This window comes from Coccidioides posadasii, chromosome 1 (genome assembly GCF_018416015.2).
Source record: "Coccidioides posadasii str. Silveira chromosome 1, complete sequence".
NCBI classification, from domain to species: domain Eukaryota; kingdom Fungi; phylum Ascomycota; class Eurotiomycetes; order Onygenales; family Onygenaceae; genus Coccidioides; species Coccidioides posadasii.
In genome coordinates, this window is record NC_089407.1 from 7,064,985 (window position 1) to 7,085,907 (window position 20,923).

The window sequence follows — 20,923 nt, forward strand, 5'->3', positions numbered from 1 at the left end:
CGGGACGGGTCTTGTCTGACATCACAACAGCCTGCCCACCAGCGTAACCTGACAACAAGCGTGATGGGTGGATATGACACGACCAAACAGACTGTACGGAAACAGATTTAAGGACCTCATTTATTCAGTAGCTTCTTTTCAGTTTTAGTCTGTTTAAAAACTGGCGTGTGTGTTGTAATTGTGGTGAGGAAGTCTTCCTGTTTCATCTTGCCGGCCACCTGGTCACTCTCCTCTTGATTGGGGGGAACGTTGATCATCAGATCCCTGATCACAGCGCAAAAGTAACCACTTCACAGCCCACGAATGGCTGGATGCATGACTGATCCCTTCTCATAAAAATGGCCTAAAGGTCCCTTTCTCTATTGCTATGACCACTGAAATATATAAACCATGCCCTGGATGTTCCTCTCCTAGAGTTTAGCCACCTGGTCTCTTGTGTTTGCGTCACTGTGCTGTGGTGAGTTGGTCAACTAACTACACCGCCAGCCTGCGAAGCAAATCGCGTTTCTCACCTCATTCTTTTCTCTCTGACCTCTTTCATTCTTCCTGAGGTTTTCTCCCTTTCACATCCTCCACGAGTCTACCATGGCCTTTCGCGTTCCCAACCAAGTCCGTCAGAGACAGCCCTCTTTCCAGAATGTCTCTCCTCGTCCTGCGCCCCCCGCCATCAATGTCACCCCCTCAAACCACAACCCACGCGAGGAGGAATCCCAAGAATGGGTGCTCTTTTCTCCAGAGCTTGCTCCTTCGACGACAACCCGTACGCATACCACGTCTACAGACCGAACTCCTCGTACAACCGGTCGATCTCGATTGAGTGATTTCGGTTCCCTAGGTACCGCATTGCACTCTGGTACTGTAGATGGTGATCTGGATGCAGAACACGATGACTTGCTGGATGAAGATGGCACTGAGCTAGATAGTCTTGACGATGGGCTACACGCTTTTCGCGAACCTACTGCCTGTGAGCCCGCAACAGATGAGCCACAATTACACCACAGTGACCCCGCGCTGCTCCCTACACACGATGGTCTTGGAACTTTTACCGCAGTGAACTTACATGTTCAAGAGCAGTTGTGGCAGCATGAGCAGTTTAACCCTCGAAGAAGAGGGGAAACAAGGCCCCGGCGGAGATCAAGTGTCCAGCGACATCTGGACTCTGTTGATGAAGTGGAAAATCAGGATATGGAAAGGGAGAGATGGCAACGCATCGAGCAATGGCGTATGGAGCAGAGTAGGGCACTGTTGCAGGAAATAGAAAGGGAAACAAGACGAAGACGATATAGTCGGGCGAACCGGTTGAGTCGTGCTACCCAAGGCTCTGCTCGGCAGCCTTCGAGCGTTGCTGTCGAGAGCACCCCGGAAATCCAGCCTGTTGCTGATGAAGCTACTCCGCGCCCTTCTCCTGAAGGATCTCAGAAAGGCTCCGAAGAGGAAGAATCGTTCTGGAGACGGATCACACGTAAGGTGATTCGAGATTTAATTGGTATTGATAATTCCATACTTGCTGTAATCTTCGGTGAAGCTCTTGCTGAAGGCTCCGAAGAAGAAAACAAGCAACGGCAATCTGAAGACCCGCATAACCAGCAAAGCGAATCAACAGCCGCCGCTTCGAAATCTAGCATTCGGGTAGAGAGCGAAAGGCCCAAGGTCCTTGATGATATGTTGAAGAATGCGACCTCAACTTCGTCAGGTGACAATATCTGGCAACAAAGACTTTTGGACCGCATTGCGAGAGAGCTGGGTATCTTGGTCCATCAACTTTGCGAACACCCCGGCGCTTTCACGACATATGTAAGACCAGGTTCATCGACGTCCAGTGATTTTGCTGGCAAACTGGCCTCCAGAGCGTCATCATTACCTTCTCAACGGAGACCTATTCCATCGAGGGCCGCATCCTACGGTAGTGGTAATAATGGTACTTCAGAAATATCTCCAATCTTTAATCCAACCCTTCAGGACAATACCGGGCCCAATCACGCTTCTCTATGGGGCATCGAGGAGGAAGAGTCTCTCTCAGCCAACGAAATACGACCATCTACGAATAATAATTTGGCAGGACACTTGAGACCACCTTTTCCACAACCAGAGCAAGACATCGAGTATTGGGAGCGCGAGCTAGACATCGGAGAGGTATTTCGCTACCTTTGCAAAGGTCTTGCTGGCAAGGTCCCCTTCTCGAATGACGGCACTAGCACTCCCAAACCTCTATCCCCAAATGGACAGGGAGACCACGGTGCATCTAATCGCGCAGCTATAATAAGACATCATCATCCCCTAGTGGCACGAGCAGACGCACATGCTCGTTCGAATCGACCACCTCTAAGACACTGGCAGACCAGTTCTTCCGGCACTGGTCTTCGTGCTAGCAGGATTGATACCCCTGCTACTACTTCTCATCATGCCAGCTCTTCATCCACGCCAATTCTCTTTCGGCATTTTCGTCGCCCTAGCTCAAGCTGTGCTAGCCAGAGCACTCTTGTTTCTTCCACAAAAGGCCCGCTCGGGAGCGGGTCTAGCAGACATTATTGGGATATCGGTGGTAGTGTAGGCAGCGGGAGTGCTATTGTGACCGTCGGTGGTGCTAGTGGGATGGGAAGCTGGGGAGATGTTTGATCTCAAGCGCATCTTCTTGGGACTGTTTGTATTGTTATTATGCCCTCTTTTGATTACGATGTGACATGGCAGTGGCCGATAGACCACGAGCGATGATATTTGGGTTCTTGGATGTGGGTGGCCCAACATTGAGCTCAGAAAATACACCTAATAAATCCAGAGATGGATGCTGCCTTTTGTATAGGCAGCTACTGCAGTTGCTATTTTGATATATTTTGAAACCCACCTAAAGCTTCCCCCCATCATGTACTTTTCGTCCAGGGATCTCCAATCTGTTGAAATAGCACCAGCCTCGCTCCTATAGATCTGGCCGATTTTTCCTCTTCGTAACCTTAATGTTTCCATTCCCCTGGCGAGTATGGGCTTTTAATGGCCGCAAAAGCCCTGCTACCAAAGCCAGAAGCATACAGAGGCAGGCACATCACTTCATACTTAGCCATCATATTACCAAGACGTGGAAAATCATTTCGTATTAGTTTTTTGAGGATGCAAAAACCGAACTTGAATTGATGGCATCATAACGCACTGATATCATCTCAGAATAAAAAACAATCCATCAAATCAGCTGGTTCCGCTGTCCCCAATTGATAATTTCCTTTCATTAAACAAAAAAGAGAACCTTTACGCCTGAGATAAATTCTCATAAGCATCAGGGAACCGTCTCATGTTCTCCTCGATATTGCCCTTGTTTCTCAGGAACTGCACATAAGCACCATCAATCTTGACCTTACCCTCCTTGCGGAGCTGAACGTATTCCTCGCGGCGGAGAGGAGTGAAACCCCAGTTCTTGCTAACAATGATCTTCTGGCGACCGGGGAACTTGTACATGGAGCGACGGAGGGCCTCGATGGCAGCGGCGCGGTTGGAGTCACGGGTGCGAACGCTGAGGAGGATCTGGCCGATGTTCACGCGGGCAACGACACCGTAGGGCTTGCCGAAAGCACCACGCATACCGGTTTGCAATCTATCGGCACCAGCGCACGACAACATCTTGTTGATGCGGACGACGTGGAAGGGGTGGGCGCGGACGCGGAGATGGAAACCTTCCTTACCGCAGATCTTGACTAGGTATCTTTTGGTAAGAGGTTTAAATGTCAGTGACTTTGATCGGGATAGCTGAGAGTAATCGGGTGTGTGTCTTACTTGTTGGCGCAGATACGGGCAGCTTCGAGAGCCTCGGAGCTGAGCTGTTCGTATTCATTGGAGACCATGTGCACGCAGAGAGGGAAATCATCGGTGTTGGCCTTCTTACGACCAAGATCAAAGATCTTGATCTTGGGGTCTGGCACACCACGGTTGAACCGGGACTTTGGGTATGGCTATCAAAGCAAAAGTCGATTTGTTAGCTCTCTTATCATCAAGAACTCCCCCATGGCATCATTCTTCAAAATCCCATCTACCACCATCCCATCCCACCAAAAAGAAGACTCTATCATCCACGACAATTGTAGAATCTTCCAAAGAATACCCTGGCAACAAAACACAAAGCACCGCTCTCGTCGCTGGGAAAACCGGGCCACACCAACCTTGTTCTTGCAGTAGCGATAACATCTCGCTGGACGACGGGCCATTTTTGCTGATTCTGGTCGAAGAAACCTGCACTTCCTGCGAACGAACAGATAACGAGATTGCTGGATGGAAAGGGGGTGTGTGGGAGTTGTCGGCGCGAAAGATCACACACACGTCGTCGTCGCCGTCGTCGTCGAAGGAATTAAATCTCGGGTCTTTTGATTTCCAATCATTCTCCACTAGCGACTCTGCGTGTTGTGGCGGAACCCTGTGCCCTAACTTCCCGATTGGGCCGCCACCCACTTGTTGATTACTAATGCACCGCTTTGTCTTGACATCAAACTGCGCGCCGATTTGTCATGGCTGCTTGAAGGTTCGGCAGCGTCAAGTCGTGGGAATGGAGGGCGCGATGATAATTGTCTATTTATAGATTGGGAGCTCGGCCTGATCGAGGGAATCGCTACATTTCCATTGTGCAAACAGATAACTTGCTGTGACCGAACCACGCAGCCTTCTGCAGCTTGTTGGGAGCAGGTGTTCTTTCTGAGCCACCTGATTCTACCGGCTATGCCTGTACAACAGAGGGGAGTCCCAAAAGAATTATCTGGCTTCAACTATGTGGAGCGGCTGGGGCAAAAAGCAGTGTGAATCCAACAATGGTGTTAAAACGCCTTTCTGGATGACTGGTCCTAAGGGTTTAAACCCGACTGACAAGGTCTGAATTACAAGGTTGTTTCTCAGTCCCTGTGAACATGTTATGCCGAAACAGATGACCGAAATCATGAAATTTCATTGTTGCCACTGACAATGTATTTGCACTCTACGGAGTACTCCGTACACGTATTTGGATTCCGGTTCGTTGCCAATAATAGCCACCACTAAAATCCAACAGCCAGAGTTTTGTGGTCAGCACCGCAGTTGGCCTGAGGACACTTAAGGCTTGGTGAGAAACGCACTCAAGAGACTGAGTTACATCAACACAGAGCCCCAGAACATAGCCCCTTAGAGCATCGATGGGCTTTTTCAATGCACTGGTCTGACCCCCTGATTCAATGTCCTACATAGCGCTGTGTTTGCATACAATTGCAAAGTCGGGAACAAAATTCATTCTGTCAAGCCTCATGCTTCTAGAATTTTTGGCGTTGTACCTCTTCCTTGTCCCTCGTCAGGTTCGGAATCAGGGGCAGGAGAGCTACTTCAGTGATCAGCAATTAATGTTGATCTGCTTTGTTTAAGTTGGGATGTTTCCAACGCAGGTTTCCGGCATTTCAAGCGAACCTGGCCAAAGCAAGTTATTATCTCCTTTCCAATTGGATTTTTATTCTGGGATGGCCGCATCAGTATTTATACCACCAACCCTGGCTCATAGTAGACACTGTTTGGGCCCTCATTAATGGACCGGTTATAAAAAATTTTATACAAGCAAGGGATCCCTGCCCCTTAAGACATCCCTCCGGTACAATGTTTTCAGTTCTGGTTGCTATCGGGTTCTTGATACGTATCCTGGGCGTTTCTCCTGAAGTATGGGGGCTTAGAAAGCTGCTATGATTGACGCTCTTACGCAGAACTTCTCCAATTGCTCTCCTAGCTTCGTTATCTTGTCCTATTCCTCAGCCACTGAAGTCCTTTCCTCGAGTGGCTTCACGGGCAGATAGACTCTAGCGTGATGCCATTCGATGCACCCTCCAAAATGGAGATATGGGAGGTTTTCCAGTGAGCAAGAATCCAAATGTATCAATGGACGGTGACAGCTGGGTTGTTTCTGCGGCCCGCAATTTTGAGTGCCAGCAAGAATGAGCCACGGATTGAGTTTCTTCTGTCAAAAGCATTATCCATATCCACTCGCATATATCAACTCTTCAAATCGCATAAGTGGGAGGTAACCTCGTACATGCTGTTCCGGATGGTGTGTATCATTAGATTGGGCCAGGCCTGCAGGTTTGAGCTGGGAGCCGTTTGCGATGGCAGGTCTAGGGGGGAACCGAACTGGAAGCAGGTTATTGGGTCTATTCGAGTCCGTGTTGCGTCTATATCAAGAAGAGGTCCCCGGCCCAGGAGAAGTTCATACTGTCCTTGTTTGGCTGTACTGCCCCAAGAATGGGGTTGTTGTGCCCAAGAAATCTCAGACGCCCCGCGAGGCACCTTTGACGGCATATTTCAAACACTCCAAGGGCGTTTCTTTTCCCGGGGCTGGTGCTCCCGCCATCTGGCCACTCTCCTGCGGGGCTACCTCCCATTGGGGTTGAAGCAGAATGGCTGAAGAGCTCTTCCATCAACAGCCATGGACAGCAGACATAGATGAGACAGTTTCAACCTCATTCTTGAAGCTGAAGCAAAGCGGCGATTGGGGCTCCTTGGGCACATCTCGGGAGCGGCAATGCCACGCTCGCCAAAGAGAAAGGAGAAGAAGAGAAGTGTCCACGAAAATAGAGTCTGCCACCCTCGTGTTCTTCTGCCAGTGACGGATGCGGCGATGCCCATCCACCTGCGGTCGTGCATGTGACGAGGCTGTCAGTGAGAAGTGAGCGTCATGTATTTTAAAACGGGCGAGGGCCTCCATGTATGCGTGTAATTCACGTCAGTACAGGGTAAGCACTTGAAACCACGCTAAAGTCTGGGAGAGTCCCGTAATGTTACCAACAACTTTAATGAGCAATAAGGAGCTGACATGTCAAGCCGACAGTCGACCGTTCAAAAGTTCGTGTCGGCCGTTTGCCTTGATTTGGCTTCTCTTTAAAAGAGCATCTATTGTTGAGACTGTGCGTTACCCTAATCGTCTTCGTTCACCACTTAAGAATCCTCACCGACTACCGCATGCACATGCACCACGCCCCCGTCGCCAGATTTCGCGAAACCCCAGCAACGGGGAACATTTTCTCGAGGATTGCACTAGTGACATCTAACAGTCCAGTGCGATCCAGTTCATAAACAGAGTCTCAGCAACCGAGTTGAAACCAAAGATTTTCATACATCTCCTGCCGGTGGCTGTTGCGCTATGGCGAGCTCTTTAAAAAAGCAATCTAACCCGACGTCGTCCCACGGAGTTCGCCGTATTTCGAGTGACAATCACCATTCGTCGCCCAATGGATCGCCCAACAGTCTTGGAAGGTCGTCGTCCACAAGACAATCTCCTGCGCCCGTTTCTGCTCGCGCAGCTGCAAGAAGGCCGCCCGGCCGCTCCAACCTAAGCATGAGCAGTGTTCCGAGAAACTTTATGAACCCTAATAATGCTCCCGACGATGATGCGAAAGCCGCAAACTCGACGCTTATCGGCGAACTCAGACAACAGGTGCAAAAGGCTGAAACTGTCTCTGATCAGTATCGCAAGCAACTTGGGGTTCTGCAAATGCGACTAGATGACGCGGTTGGAGAACAGACACGTCTCGAGGAACAGGCGCATGAAAAGGATGGCAAAATCAATTCCCTACATGATGAGGTTAAAGAGCTGTCGCGCCAGCTGCGTGAAATGGAACAGGCATATGAGACGGAGCGGACTGCTATGATGAAGGACAAGGAAGCTCATGCCGCCAGGGAAGAAGAGCTCCAGTCCACCATTCAGCGCCTGAAAGAAACAATTTCGCAGAAGGATTTGCGGATGAATGTGGAGAATGATCGCAATCTATCTCGATCTCGTGAGATTCCCATAGCACGAATCCAAAAATAATTTTGTTTGCTGATTTTAGTCTAGCCTCTTTCCGGAACCGCTCCTCTCAAGATGTCGAGAATGGCCAGTTCGCCCCATCGTCACAGCTACAACGCAGCCCGTCACGGAACAACTCGAAATTAATTCTGCAAAAGGATAAGCTAATCGAGTCCTTGAGACTTGAGCTAGCAGAAGCGCAGATCAAATTAATCGAGATGGAAAACATGGGTGGTGGCCGTCAGCAGGAACTGGAGCGCGAACTCCTCGAGGCCCGCATGGCCAATGCTCGCTTGATGGAAGACAACGAGAGTTACCAGTTACTCTTGAGCGAAAAGACCCTGAATGGAGATTTTACCAAGGGAGATTTTATGCACCATGCTTCTGCTGACAACGAGATCAACGCGACTGGACCCGGCTCCCTAGCCGATGAACTCGAGTCAGCCGCAGAAGGAGGTGAAGCGGAGTCGCGACGTCGCCTGGAAGCTGAACTGAAGACCCAGGTAGATCACAACAAGGCCTTGAGCTTGTACATCGAAAGAATCATTGGTCGTCTGTTGCAACACGAAGGATTTGAACATATCTTAGACAAGAGCGACAACGATGTCCCCGGTAATCCCCCAGCCAGACCTGCAAAGTTGGATAAGGAGTTACCACCACCTCCCTCAGAAAGGAACGAAGCTACTGCCCCGACCTTCCTCCAACGTGCCAAGTCGGTAATGGCCGGACAATCGACGCGGCCAAAGCCTCGACCTGTCAGCCAACTGATGCACTCTACCACCTCCCAAGAAGCTCCTGCGACCTCGCATCCCACACCCCATGAAAACCCAGAAACCGCTCCAAGGATCCCCCTGAACCGCTCTAGAACAGTTCAGCACCGCAGAACAAGGTCCGACCAAGCTGACGGGGTAGCTGCAGCCAACGTTGTCGGTCAGATGTATCGTGGGCCCGCTGGGCGGTCTCCCCCCTCTGGTCCTATGAGTCCAGGCATCAGCCCAACGTTGTCACAAGGTCCGTTCTTTTCTGGCTCTTTTACTTCGAAGCGAAACTCGGGACAGGGAGCTTCAATGTCGAGCAGAGGCGGGGAGCGAGACAGTGTGATGAGCGATCGCAGCGGCGAAATCGGTTCTCAAGGAACGTCGTCCTCTCCACCTCGACATAGTTCTGGCATGAACAACTATACTGGAGCTGTGATGACACAAAGTAAACTGCGCCCTCTTAGACTCGTGCAGGAGAACCAAGAATTAGACAGCGGAGACCAAGGCGGCAAGTCTCCAGACGATGAAGAAGCGGCCCGAAAGAAGGCCAATCGAGCAAGCTGGATTTCCTGGTTCAACCGCCCAGCTTCAAACTCCGTTGATTCTACCAACACGACGACCAGTTAAACCGGTAGATACCCAAATTCCTTTTTGAGTGTTTGATCGTCGAGATTCTACCCACTTATGCCCCGGTATTATGTCTATCTATCGGAGGATGCTATCCCATTTTATTTACGATATGTTCTATTAATCTTTTGGAATGCGTGACGGAACTGTCTGCGTTGGCTTATATTTTAATCTTAACATCCTACTTATGTGAAACGAATCCATTATTGGAACCTTACACGGATGATATAAAGTTCCCTCGTTCTACGGCAAACGGGCATCTGGACTCAACGGGGCTAACGGCGACAAGGTGTAAGCCTTAACCGCCATTGAGTTTTGTCCTACAGTCGCTTTTATAGACGATTTCTTGCGATATGTTTGGTATTTGCACTAACACCATGGTTTGCTTCCGGTGTGACCTTCGGCAGCAAACAATGTCTCTCAGGCTCCTAAGTTTTGTATCCCGCATATGTCTGTTTTATACCATCCTCCACTTATATATATTCTGCAACTTTGACAGTCCTTTGGTTTACATTTCCAGCTTGAAGAATACCCTTGATCTAGGACTATAATATACAAACTTTCCACAAAATTCATTTTGCTTACAACTGCTGCGTACATCCCCCGTGAACCTCCGAAGGCGTGGGGTTTACCTTCTAGCAACTGAGCTAGTTGAATCCGCTCTGTCGGAAGTAGAAGACAACTGTAAGCAATGATTTTTGCATTGCTCCTACTCCGTGTTGCCTAAACATTGATTGAGTGCCGCTGGATGATGACATGTTTTTTCTTACCTGTGGAACGACCTTTTACAGCGCTAATCAGCATCCTCACCCCTCGGTATAGGTCTTGTTCGGTACGTTATTATGAGGAATTTCAGTATGAATTACTGGGACTCGTCTTTGGGAATCTGGTACAACCATACCACGCACCGAGAGCCTGGCTTTTTTTTTTTTCCATCCTGGAAGGCGCGGACATATTGCTATACACCCGCGGGGCTGAGAGCATATAGCAGCCAGGCAGGTTTCTGGACATAACCGTTATCCAGTTTCGCCGTATGACAATTGGCGGACTGATGAGTATTTGGTTTGGGAGAGCATATGATGAATGGAGAGACGGCTACGTTCATGAGTTAAACTCCCGGCAACACCATTTAGACGAGGAGTATGATGGAAGGCATGGCGTTCGTAGGAGCGTAGCGTCCGCCACGAGTGAATTTCCCATGTAAGCAGCAGGCGTCGATCGCAGCGACTCCTATATGGCAAATAATGAGCGAGACCTAGGGAAAGCAAGTTCAAGCAGTAACCCGCTCTCCCAGGCCGCAGCCAAGAGCATCGCATTGCAAGATCAACAGAGAAACAATCGCAATGTTGGACAACTACACGAGGATATCTTTGCAGAGCATCTGGGAACGCTGCAGCAATGTTTGGAAGATCTAAAGAAGGAACACAGAAAAGAACTCCCACGAGCGTATGCAGTTGGAGGGGCTTCATCAGACCTTTGAAAGAATCGTAGAAACCTAGTGCGGCAAAGGTTTGGGTGTGAGTAGAAGCGAAAAGTCAGACAAGCCGGACAATTCTTGCCTTGGTTGTTTTTTGTTTTGGGGGTGGTTGGTTTAATGCTTGAGCTGGGCCGTGATTGACGGAGATGCGTTTTTGAGCTCGGCGGTGGTCTCTCAAGCGAATGGAGCTGATCTGATAAGATACTAGCTAGTTGGCTAAGTTAGCGTTCACGTGACTAGCATCAACCACGTTGCTTGTTCGCCTGGACATGTTGCTCTGTAGCCAGGTGAGATAATTCTCGATCATTGCAAGTTTTACCAATTGAGGGCCGAGATTACTCCCCACACAGCTAGACAAGATGCCGGCCCCCCTGTCTCTCTTCTCTATCAATGCGATCCTCATAATGTCGACGGACGACTCGTCGCGCATCTTCGCAAAGTACTACTCTCCCCCACACCCCCCCGCCGGCATTCCACCCAATTCCGTCGATTATCCCGGTGCAAACCCGTATCCTACCCTGAAAGACCAGAAAGCTTTTGAAAAGGGTTTAATGGAAAAGACGAACAAGCAATCCAGCGACATTGTGCTGTATGACAACAGGGTGGTTGTTTTCAAGATGGAGAGTGATGTGATGATATATGTTATTGGCGGAGCGGAGGAAAATGAAGTTTTGCTGTATAGTGTGGTTGTTTCGCTAAGGGATGCGTTGGCGATATTGCTCGGGTGAGAATTTGCCGCTTTCCTACTTCAGAATCCATCTGGGGGCGCGAATTTGCGACTAATCCAGTTCATTTTGTTTAGTGGCTCTACCGATAAACGCACTATTGTAGAAAATTACGACCTTGTTACTCTTGCAGTGGATGAGATTGTGGACGACGGTATTATTTTGGAGACGGATCCGGTTGTGGTAGCCTCGCGTGTTAGCAAAGCTCCAGCACCAGATGCGCCGAATATGAAGAGCATCGATCTCTCGGAACAGGGCTTACTGAATGCTTGGGAGTTTGGGAAGAGGCGCCTTGCGGAACAATTACGGCAGGGACTGTAATTGTTTCTATTATCGAGATATTCGGGTTATTGCCTCAAGCGGTTTGCTATTTGTCATGGGCATGGCGTAAACGGCTTTTCTATGGGATTGATCAAAGAAGATCGAATGCATTCATGATGCTGACCTTTTTTTTTTTCTTTTTTTTTTTTTTTGGTATGGATCTCTGTTGTTGATATAGACCGCTTTGTTGTCGGGGGGCTGTCAAATCGGGATTAATAATACCCCTGGACTTTTGCCTTCGTCTGACTCTGTTCTCCATAATAAGTTGATATCTCATGCTCCGTACTCCGTACACCAAGTGCTATTAGTAAAATCTACATAAAGCGACTGCAACGCACCGGGTAGGTATTTCAGGATTCGCGCTTACCCCCGCCTACGTCACCGTTTTGACCAAAAGTGCGATTATAAATTGACAATCATTCGAAAGTTCAACTGGCGCCTAACACATCCGCGAGAGCCTGCTTCGTACTCGGCCACCTCCACACACAAAATGAAGCAGAGATTCTCCTCTCTAGATGTTAAGGTAGAGTAGTGCCTGACAGTTTTTTACCCTTCTCTTTTGCCTGGCTTGTATTGCTAAAGGCGCGCAGGTCATATGCCGCGAACTCTCCGCCGCTGTCGTCGGGCTGAGAGTATCGAACATTTATGACCTCTCTTCGGTATATCTCCCTAAGATTTCTCCCTCAATGCTAGATATTAAACGGCTAATGAGCCTACTTGTAGCGCACTTACCTCTTCAAAATTGCGAAGCCCGACGTTCGTAAACAGTTTATCGTTGACTCCGGCTTCCGCTGCCACATCACAGAGTACTCCCGCGTAACTGCACCTGCACCATCACACTTCGTTAGTCGTCTAAGAGGATTCCTGAAATCCCGTCGAATCACTGCCGTCTCTCAGATTGGCACAGATAGAATCGTTCATATTGAATTTAGCGATGGGTACTACCACTTATTCCTGGAGTTCTTCGCATCCGGAAATATTATTTTGACAGATAACGAGTATAAGATTGTTGCACTACTGAGGATCGTGCCCGAGGGCGAAGACCAGGATGAAGTCAGGCTTGGGTTGAAGTACAGACTGGATAACAAACAGAACTACGAGGGAGTGCCCCCACCGTCCGTGGACCGACTGAAAACTGCACTGCAAAAAGGAAAGGAGCGGGATGCTTCTATATCAGAACCCGCCAATAAGAGGGCCAAAAAAAAGCAGGAAGAAGCTTTAAGGAGGGCGCTATCCCTTGGTTTTCCTGAATACCCGCCGGTGCTCCTTGAGCATGCCCTGCATGTTACTGGTTTCGATTCCAGCCTACGACCTGATCAGATTCTGGAGACAGGTGATAGGGTGAATGACTTAATGCGTGTTCTTCGGGAGGTTGAGAGCGTTTCAAACGAGTTATCTACGACGGAACAAACTAGAGGGTACATCGTCGCGAGAAATGAAAATAAACCATCAGAAAACCCAAGTTTCAGCGGAGAAGCAAAGCCGGACAAATCAAACTACATCGATTACCATCCATTTGCACCTAGGCAGTTTGCGGATGGTAATGACATTAGTATATTGACGTTTGACAGCTTTAACAAAGCTGTGGATGAGTACTATTCGTCCGTAGAAACCCAGAAACTCGAGTCCAGGCTTACGGAGCGAGAAGAGACGATGAAGCGCAAGCTCGAAGCCACAAAAAGAGACCATGAGAAAAGGGTTGGAGCTCTACAACAAGTCCAAGAGATACATACTCGAAAAGCCGAAGCTATTGCGACGAATTTGCGGAAAGTGGAGGAGGTTATGAATGCTGTTAATGGCCTGATTGCCCAGGGAATGGACTGGGTTGAAATTGCCCGTCTAATTGAAATGGAGCAGAGCCGGCAAAATCCAGTTGCTAAATTGATAAAACTCCCGTTGAAGCTGTACGAAAATACAGTTACAGTATTGTTGCCTGAGGGACAGTTAGACGAGGAAGATGATGACTCTGAGGAATCTGACGAGGAAGATGAAGAGAATGATGGCGAAGCAAAGACAAAGCCGCAAAGACCCGAGGTTCTCAGTGTCGACATAGACTTGGGTCTAACACCATGGGCCAATGCAAGCCAATACTACGACCAGAAGAAGACGGCTGCCGTAAAAGAGGAGAAGACCATCAAAGCTTCCAAGCAAGCTCTCAAAAGTGCTGAGAAAAAGCTAACTACGGATCTTAAGCGGGGGTTGAAGCAGGAGAAACCGGTACTAAGGCCTGCAAGGATACCATTCTGGTTTGAAAAATTCTACTTTTTCATATCTTCAGATGGCTATCTTGTCCTTGGGTGAGTTTTCCATTGTTTTGAACTTCAGCATCGATTCTGTCATGTTAATAACCCGCTCTAGTGGTTCGGATGACCGGCAAAATGAAATCTTGTACCACCGCCACTTGCGTAAAGGCGATGTATACGTTCATGCGGATATGGAAGGTGCAATACCGCTGATTGTGAAAAATAAACCCGGAGCTTCTGATGCCCCCATACCTCCGGGGACGCTTGCACAGGCTGGCACGTTTACCGTAGCCACATCTCGCGCCTGGGAGTCGAAAGCATTAATGGGAGCCTGGTGGGTAAACGCTGATCAAGTGTCGAAAACCACTCCGTCTGGAGAATATTTAGCAACCGGCGGCGTGGTTATTCGCGGGGGGAAGAATCATTTAGCTCCCGGCCAGCTTATCCTTGGATTTGCAGTGATGTTCCAGATTAGTCCGGAAAGCGTAAGGAATCATACGCGACACCGTCTGGAGGAGCCTGTTTCGAGCGAAATGACCGTTAAAAATGATCATCGGAATGGTACCCATGAACCATCGGAAATGGAGAAATTGGAAGAAAGCCCGAATACTGCGGTTGACAACTGCTCAATCGGCAAAGTGGGAATGGAGCAGAAACCAAGAGAAAATACTTGGGATCTCCCTGTTGAACAAAGTGCACAGACGGGAATTGCGCCACAGGTGAAGGAGCCGCAGGGGGAAGCCGGTTTGTCTAGAGAGGACAAAGATACTCTATCGGATCCTGACCTGCAACAGCAACTAGCTGCTTTTGGCGCTACAACGAAGCATGTGTCTGCACAAGAGAGAAGATTAATGAAAAGGGGTGCAGGGCTACATGCCTCTGCCCTTCCTGAGCTAGGATTAGACGAAGAAGACGAAGATGAAGAGGAAAATCAGTCAACACCGTCAACATTCAAGCCATCCGGAACGCCGACTCTGTCTATTCAATCAACCTCTACATCAAAGAGCCAGCTGCCAGTTCGCGGCAAACGCGGTAAGGCCAAGAAGCTTGCATCGAAATACAAGGATCAAGACGAAGAAGACCGGGAATTAGCTCTTCGGTTACTTGGTTCTACGCCGAAAACGACCACGCCGAAAAAGACGAAAGAAGATAGAGAAGCGGAGATACAAGCGCAAAAGGAACGACGTAGGGCACAGCATGATAAGGCGGCACAGGCTGAGCGACGACGCCAGGAAAGCTTCCAGAAACGACCAGAAGGACAGAATCAGGCCTTAGATATGGCCGATGCTGAGCAGGTAGTGGAGGACTTATCAAGCTTGCCGGCGCTAGTCGGCACTCCAGCTTTAGGGGATGAGATTATCAGTGCTATACCCGTTTGTGCGCCATGGTCGGCGCTTGGACAATACAAATACCGAGCCAAGTTGCAACCTGGGCCTACTGGGAAGGGCAAAATAGTGAAAGAAATACTAGGAAAATGGATTGTGGACGCTTCTGCTGTTGTTAAGGCGAAGAGACTGCCCACTTCGACCTCAGGAGGGAGTAACTCAGGAGATCAGGAGAAGGAAAGCCCCGACGAGCCCAAACCTAAGGAGAATGATCAACCGAACCTGACAACAGTGGAATTAGAACTGCTGAAAGGATGGAGAGAAGCGGAGATTATAAACTCACTGCCCATTGGCAAAGTAAGGATTGTGTCCGTTGCCGGAGCAGGAGGCAGTGTTTCAAATATCGATGATGGAAAAGGGAAGGGGAAAAAGGCCGGTGGAGGTTCCGGAAAAGGAGGAAAAGGTGGTGGGAAGGGAGGGAAGAAGCGATGAATGTGGTACTATGTATTAAAAACAAGGCGCATCCGTCAAGACTGATTCAGAATCTCAGTTTATAAAAATTATATACTGTCATTTTATCTATCCCAGCATGCACATCGTAAAAGTCGTTTACTATTTCGCTCCGCCTTTAGAGCGTGTGAATTCAAAAAGATCTATGTTTCGCATGGATATTAGCTTTTAATCTCCTCTTCAGCGGCCTTCCGTAATCTATTCATGATTGCTGCTGCTAGATCTCCATCCGTGTCCGCAATGCCCTCGACATAGATTGTAGAAACGTCATTCTCGTCCAGACTGCGCAGAGCCGAGAAGAGTCCTCTTGCGATACAGTGGAGATCATGTCCGAGAAAGACATCTAGCATATCAATTGTGCATGGAGGAGAGCCCGAATCCGGGCTGGAAGGAACGACAGATAACCGGTGAAGTGGAAAAACGGAGGGCGAAGGGATATCATCATGTAGGTCAGATGAGGAAGCCGCATCACAATGTCCATTGACGGGGGCCGTTAGATCCTGTTGGATGCGCATTGTTAGGCCTTTCTGCCATGTTTTGGTCCGTATAACGCCTATTTTTAGAGGGCTTGAGGGTGATTGCTCATTGAGTATTCGCCTCACAACCGATGGCATTTCCTGACCAGTTTCAAACAACACGACCTTGGCCCTCGGGGAATAATGTCTATATTTCATTCCTGGAGCCCTGGGAGTCATTTTACCCGGCAAAGCACCGTCTTTATACCCAACGCGCACATCTTCCCAGCCTCGGCATGCGCGTATTTCTTCGATTCCAACCCCACCGGGCCGCAGGATTGCGGGTGGGTGATTCAACCCATCGACGACGGTGCTTTCCACGCCCACTCCACAAGATCCCCCATCCAAAATGATATCAATGCGTCCGTGAAGGTCTGCATATACATGCTGGGCAGTGGTTGGGGATGGTTTCGTGGAGGCATTCGCAGACGGGGCAGCTAGTGGACGGTCGGCAAGTTTAATAAGTAGACGGGCCAGAGAAGAGGAGGGCATCCGGACACCAAAAGTGGAGAGATTGGAAGTAACCTCCGGAGCGAGCGGAGAATGCTTCGGATTCGGGATTAATATTGTCAAAGGACCGGGCCAAAATCGCTCTATTAGTGGTTCATATATAGGTGGGATAAGGGAGGAAGTTTGGAGACTATTTTGATTTGACGTAGGGCATCCTGGTGGTCGGAGCAGACGCTCGAGCTGTTCCCTAGAGCTGACATGGACGATTAAGGGGTTGTCTGACGGCCGTTGCTTTGCTCTGTAGATTCCCTGGACGGCCGCGCTTCTCGTCGCATCCGCTCCTAGGCCATAGACTGTCTCTGTCGGGAACGCGACTGGTGTGTCACTTGTACGCAGGGCCTCTGCGGCCTCTAGAAGAGCCTGCGCTTCGGGACTGCCTTGGTCCTTTTCCGCCTCCCATCGCCTTTCGATATCCCCCATGCTTTGACCCGGCACGTTAAGGCTCCGAACCGGTAATATTCTTGTATCTTTTGCGCATGCCCCTTTGACCGCCTGTCGCTGGATAGTGGCTTGAGTGGCCATTGCTGCAACCTGCTTAACGCGGGGCGCTATTCCGTTCCTCACAAGAGACGGAAGCAGGATGATTCTGAGAGGAGCCGTGGTAGCAGTTAGTGACAAATACCAAAACAAGCACGTAGACCGCCTGGTTAGAGTACAGCCAGAGCAACTGGACAGACTCGCGTGTCGGGGGCGGATTGCGCTGGCTGCGTTGGGTTGGCGATGTCGCCGATGCCGCCTGATCGGGCAGTCGAAATCTTCCGGCACATCGGCTGATTATGTAACCCTTTGGCGTGAAAATGGCGGATGAACTCTTGTGCTTGTTGTTCACCTAGTTAAGCTACTTGATGGGGTTGCAGCCACTCAGAGGGGCCCTTTTTCGACGCTGTTTTAAGCTCTCATTTTACCACGTGACCTGTAACCTCTTGCCGCTTTACATCAAAAAACACCATCCGACATCCATCCTCTTCGACCTCAATGCTTTTCGCAAATTTTGTCCAGCTAACATGGCTGCCATGATGGGGGAGCCAACAAGCTACCCATCCTTGTCTCAGGATGGAAATTATCCTGGGACTCTCTTTCCATCTGCTCTTCACGATGCATAAATTAAATGACTTCCGCTCATTTCAAGCAATTCCTTCTCTGAAATTCTCTCACTCACTGCTCTATTCTGTCTCTGCAGATTCTATCTATATTGTTTCTCTCTCTGTTCTTGCTACTTTCTCTATCTCTTGATACAGATAACAACATGGTGGCCCAGTGGACTCAGATTTGGAATTCCTCCAACCCAGCAAGGAGAATCAACACAACCGAAAAAAGGCAGGTGATGGGCTCACCCCAGATGATTACTGCGCAAGAGATACTGCTTGAGTGACTCAGTTCCAGATCACAGGCAAGAAGTATGCCAACACCACAACTATTTCTATCAATTGTGTCCACTGCTTCTGGGACCAGTCAGTCATCTTATCAAAGGACCTGTGTTGTACTCCTGCTAACATGGGTCATGAAGCCATTGCATATTTATGGGTGTTGACATTAATGTCCATCTTGCAGCATGTGTGGCTGATAACTTCCAAGTTTATGCTGATTGGCAACTGAAGAACTTCAAGATCCAGAAACAAAGCACCATCTGGGTTGAATGAAAATTCCCCCAGCTCCTATTCAAGAGGGAAACTGGTTGAAAGGTGGATGAATTAGTCAGTGAACATATCAGTGAGGTGAGACCCAAGACAAAATGGCCTGTTGTCAGAACCGCCTTCTGATTCTGAAAAGAAGGAATACTATGTTGCGGGAGACAAAGTTTACTTTGCCTGTCGAGGTGGTATGTGCCTTCAGCACCTTTTTTCCGCTTCGATCCAGACTAATGTTGTTGTAGAAAGTGAATGGCGAACAGGAAGCATCAGCAACAAGATGTCCAGTACCATAATAGCGGTTGTATGTCAAGCGGAAGTCCCCTGACTCTTCTGCATGGAAACTGAACAACTCTAGGTTATTGACGATGAGACCGGGGATGAGGAGAATATTCGTACAGAATACCTCCGTCTGAGGAAACCATAAGAATGGAAAGTTCTAGTCTCTTGGTTTCATTGGTCAAAAATGCTCTATTATACCTTTTCCTGGAGGTCCGTGATACATCGATCGACCCATTTCCACAAAGTTTTGTCGGCTATGAATGCGGCACTTGCAGCCCTGAGCCCTGAAAAACTTGGCTTACTGTATCGTGAAGACCATTGCGAGATCAGAGTCAACTTCTTTGCCACTGTCAAATCAAATTGAGACCTCTGATCAAAATGATTCCTTTCTGCCACTTCAAATGGATGATCATCTTCCTTCAAAAGTGCATGTAGCTCCATATACTTATCCCAGGACTGCCTTGTTTTGAACTCCATCAGAAGATGGCCCCTATTAGGATTGACGATCGCCCAGAGGTCGTTTAAGAGGGGATAATCCACAGTCGCATCAAAGTTGAGGACACGCGAAAGCAACCACATGGACCGGCTCTGTTGTAGGATGCGGCACAGGAGAGCCCTTTCTTTCAGATCAACTTGCTGTGACATGACATAAGCTGTCTCTTGAAAGCCCTGCCTGAATTCCTCCCGAAGCTGTTCCGACAACTCATGTCGTGATTGAGGAAGACCAGGTTCTGTGACTGCCACTGATAGAGGCAGAGAAGAACAGAAAGCCCAGTCGATGAGGCAAGTAATATTGTATTCCTCGTCAATAAAGATATTGTTGACGCTAATGTCGGGATGATGGAGTGAGTAACGACACGAATCCTCCTCAAAATATGTGTCCTTGACCCACTTTAACCGCATCTCGGCAAGTAGGTCGCCTACGATCGTATAATCCGCCCGGTTATCGGAGCCATCAATTTTGGAACCTAGGGCGACGAAATCATGCCACCGATCGCGGGAACGCTGGAATTGGGAGTTGTCCTCATACTCCTCAGGTAGCGGTAAAGGTGCAAAGAAGCAGCGTGGGCTGAGAGGAAGGATGCTAGCATGCTCTTGGAATGCTGAAATCAACGCTTTGTAGAAGTCGGTAGCGGAGGCGAAAGGGCCGCGCGGTAGATCAAGAGTGTGCCTCTCGTGCACCAGGAGCCCTCGTGTAAGACAAGTCTTGATGACCGGATCGTGTGCGCCTTCGAAAAGTGATCCGATCTGATCAAACTTAAGTTGGCATAACTGCCACGTAATGGATCCAAGCTGGCGAAGAATCTTTGCCTTGCCTTCCGGAGACATGTGTGTCCAGTGTAGTCGTAGAGGATATCCAGGCGCTTTGCTCATTAAAATATAGGGGATTCCTATCTCATTCTCCTTGGAACAGCTTTTGCCGTTAGTTCGATAAGCACAGGGCTATGACATTCTATTTACCTGTACGCAAATATCTCAGGAACAGGAATCGAACTGTGAGCTCTGATATATTTGATCGTGACAGCTTCGCTTTCCAGCAGCATAGAGTTTGTTTGAGGGCACAAGATAGCACCATTCTCATTTAGTGGTGATCTCAATAGCCACTCCACTCCATCAACGAAGAAGACAGAGACCGCCCAGTTCAGACTGCCATTAAATGGAGCTTGGGATGTATCACAGAAACAACTAATTCCACCGCGAAGGCGACTGGCTAGGCAACAGAGAGCATCAATATCGAATTTGGCGTAGCGGAATATTTTCAGACGTTGGATAGTTGATGGCATCTTGCTGAATCTGCAGCATCACAGCATGAAGCCTGAAAGAGTTGCTGAGGAATGTAATGGTCTATGAGTTCTAGTTGTCATTTTCAACAAAACAGCATGCCAGTTGGCTTGATTTGATTTGATTACATCATACACCGACCCAGCCACCCCGAGTCAACAGGCGGAAAGTACAAGTAATCCAAATCCAACCATCATGAAAAGAAATGGCTTTGGAACGGAACGGTCGGTACCTAAGATAATCAAGTGAGGAACCATGGATGTAACGCAAAGTCTGCATGGGCGAGTTGCACCTCTCCTTATCCTCATTCTCAAAGTGTCTTTCTTCCGCTCCTCCTCTGGAGACTAATTCCTTCATGGCGCGCAGCATACCTTCTAGCCAGCCTTGACCCCAGCCTCCCAGTCGGCAGCGCCCTGCATGTGGGAAATCCAGCTCTTGCACCGGCCTGGGCGTTC

General features: G+C 49.0%; 7 protein-coding genes across 7 annotated transcripts; 4 read left to right on the top strand and 3 right to left on the bottom strand.

Moving 5' to 3' along the window:
* Positions 1 to 161: 161 nt before the first annotated feature.
* On the top strand, positions 162 to 2,961 carry D8B26_002118 (uncharacterized protein). The gene is made up of 2 exons (XM_066123732.1): positions 162 to 281; positions 350 to 2,961. Exon 2 carries the CDS (start codon positions 586 to 588, stop codon positions 2,614 to 2,616), a length of 2,031 nt encoding a protein of 676 aa, XP_065979807.1. The 5' UTR covers positions 162 to 281; positions 350 to 585; the 3' UTR covers positions 2,617 to 2,961.
* Positions 2,962 to 3,064: 103 nt separating this feature from the next.
* Positions 3,065 to 4,339, bottom strand: D8B26_008415 (60S ribosomal protein uL16). Its single transcript, XM_003066056.2, has 3 exons — positions 4,143 to 4,339; positions 3,760 to 3,935; positions 3,065 to 3,688 (listed from the first exon to the last, which is right to left on the bottom strand). Exons 1-3 carry the CDS (start codon positions 4,185 to 4,187, stop codon positions 3,238 to 3,240), a joined length of 672 nt encoding a protein of 223 aa, XP_003066102.1. The 5' UTR covers positions 4,188 to 4,339; the 3' UTR covers positions 3,065 to 3,237.
* Positions 4,340 to 7,052: 2,713 nt separating this feature from the next.
* D8B26_002119 (uncharacterized protein) lies at positions 7,053 to 9,672 on the top strand. Its single transcript, XM_003066057.2, has 2 exons — positions 7,053 to 7,757; positions 7,814 to 9,672. Exons 1-2 carry the CDS (start codon positions 7,121 to 7,123, stop codon positions 9,148 to 9,150), a joined length of 1,974 nt encoding a protein of 657 aa, XP_003066103.2. The 5' UTR covers positions 7,053 to 7,120; the 3' UTR covers positions 9,151 to 9,672.
* Positions 9,673 to 10,914: 1,242 nt separating this feature from the next.
* On the top strand, positions 10,915 to 11,956 carry RET3 (Golgi-to-ER vesicle coat component). The gene is made up of 2 exons (XM_003066058.2): positions 10,915 to 11,351; positions 11,430 to 11,956. The coding sequence occupies exons 1-2, from the start codon at positions 10,987 to 10,989 to the stop codon at positions 11,671 to 11,673; spliced, it is 609 nt and encodes a 202-aa protein (XP_003066104.1). The 5' UTR covers positions 10,915 to 10,986; the 3' UTR covers positions 11,674 to 11,956.
* A 207-nt stretch (positions 11,957 to 12,163) lies between these two features.
* D8B26_002121 (uncharacterized protein) lies at positions 12,164 to 15,733 on the top strand (the record flags this gene model as incomplete). The annotated part of the gene is made up of 4 exons (XM_003066059.2): positions 12,164 to 12,196; positions 12,264 to 12,332; positions 12,397 to 13,970; positions 14,032 to 15,733. The coding sequence occupies 4 exons, from the start codon at positions 12,164 to 12,166 to the stop codon at positions 15,731 to 15,733; spliced, it is 3,378 nt and encodes a 1,125-aa protein (XP_003066105.2).
* A 179-nt stretch (positions 15,734 to 15,912) lies between these two features.
* On the bottom strand, positions 15,913 to 17,298 carry D8B26_002122 (uncharacterized protein; the record flags this gene model as incomplete). The annotated part of the gene is made up of 1 exon (XM_003066060.2): positions 15,913 to 17,298. The coding sequence occupies one exon, from the start codon at positions 17,296 to 17,298 to the stop codon at positions 15,913 to 15,915; it is 1,386 nt and encodes a 461-aa protein (XP_003066106.2).
* A 1,580-nt stretch (positions 17,299 to 18,878) lies between these two features.
* Positions 18,879 to 20,470, bottom strand: D8B26_002123 (uncharacterized protein; the record flags this gene model as incomplete). The annotated part of the gene is made up of 2 exons (XM_003066061.2): positions 18,879 to 20,100; positions 20,148 to 20,470. 2 exons carry the CDS (start codon positions 20,468 to 20,470, stop codon positions 18,879 to 18,881), a joined length of 1,545 nt encoding a protein of 514 aa, XP_003066107.2.
* Positions 20,471 to 20,923: the final 453 nt, after the last annotated feature.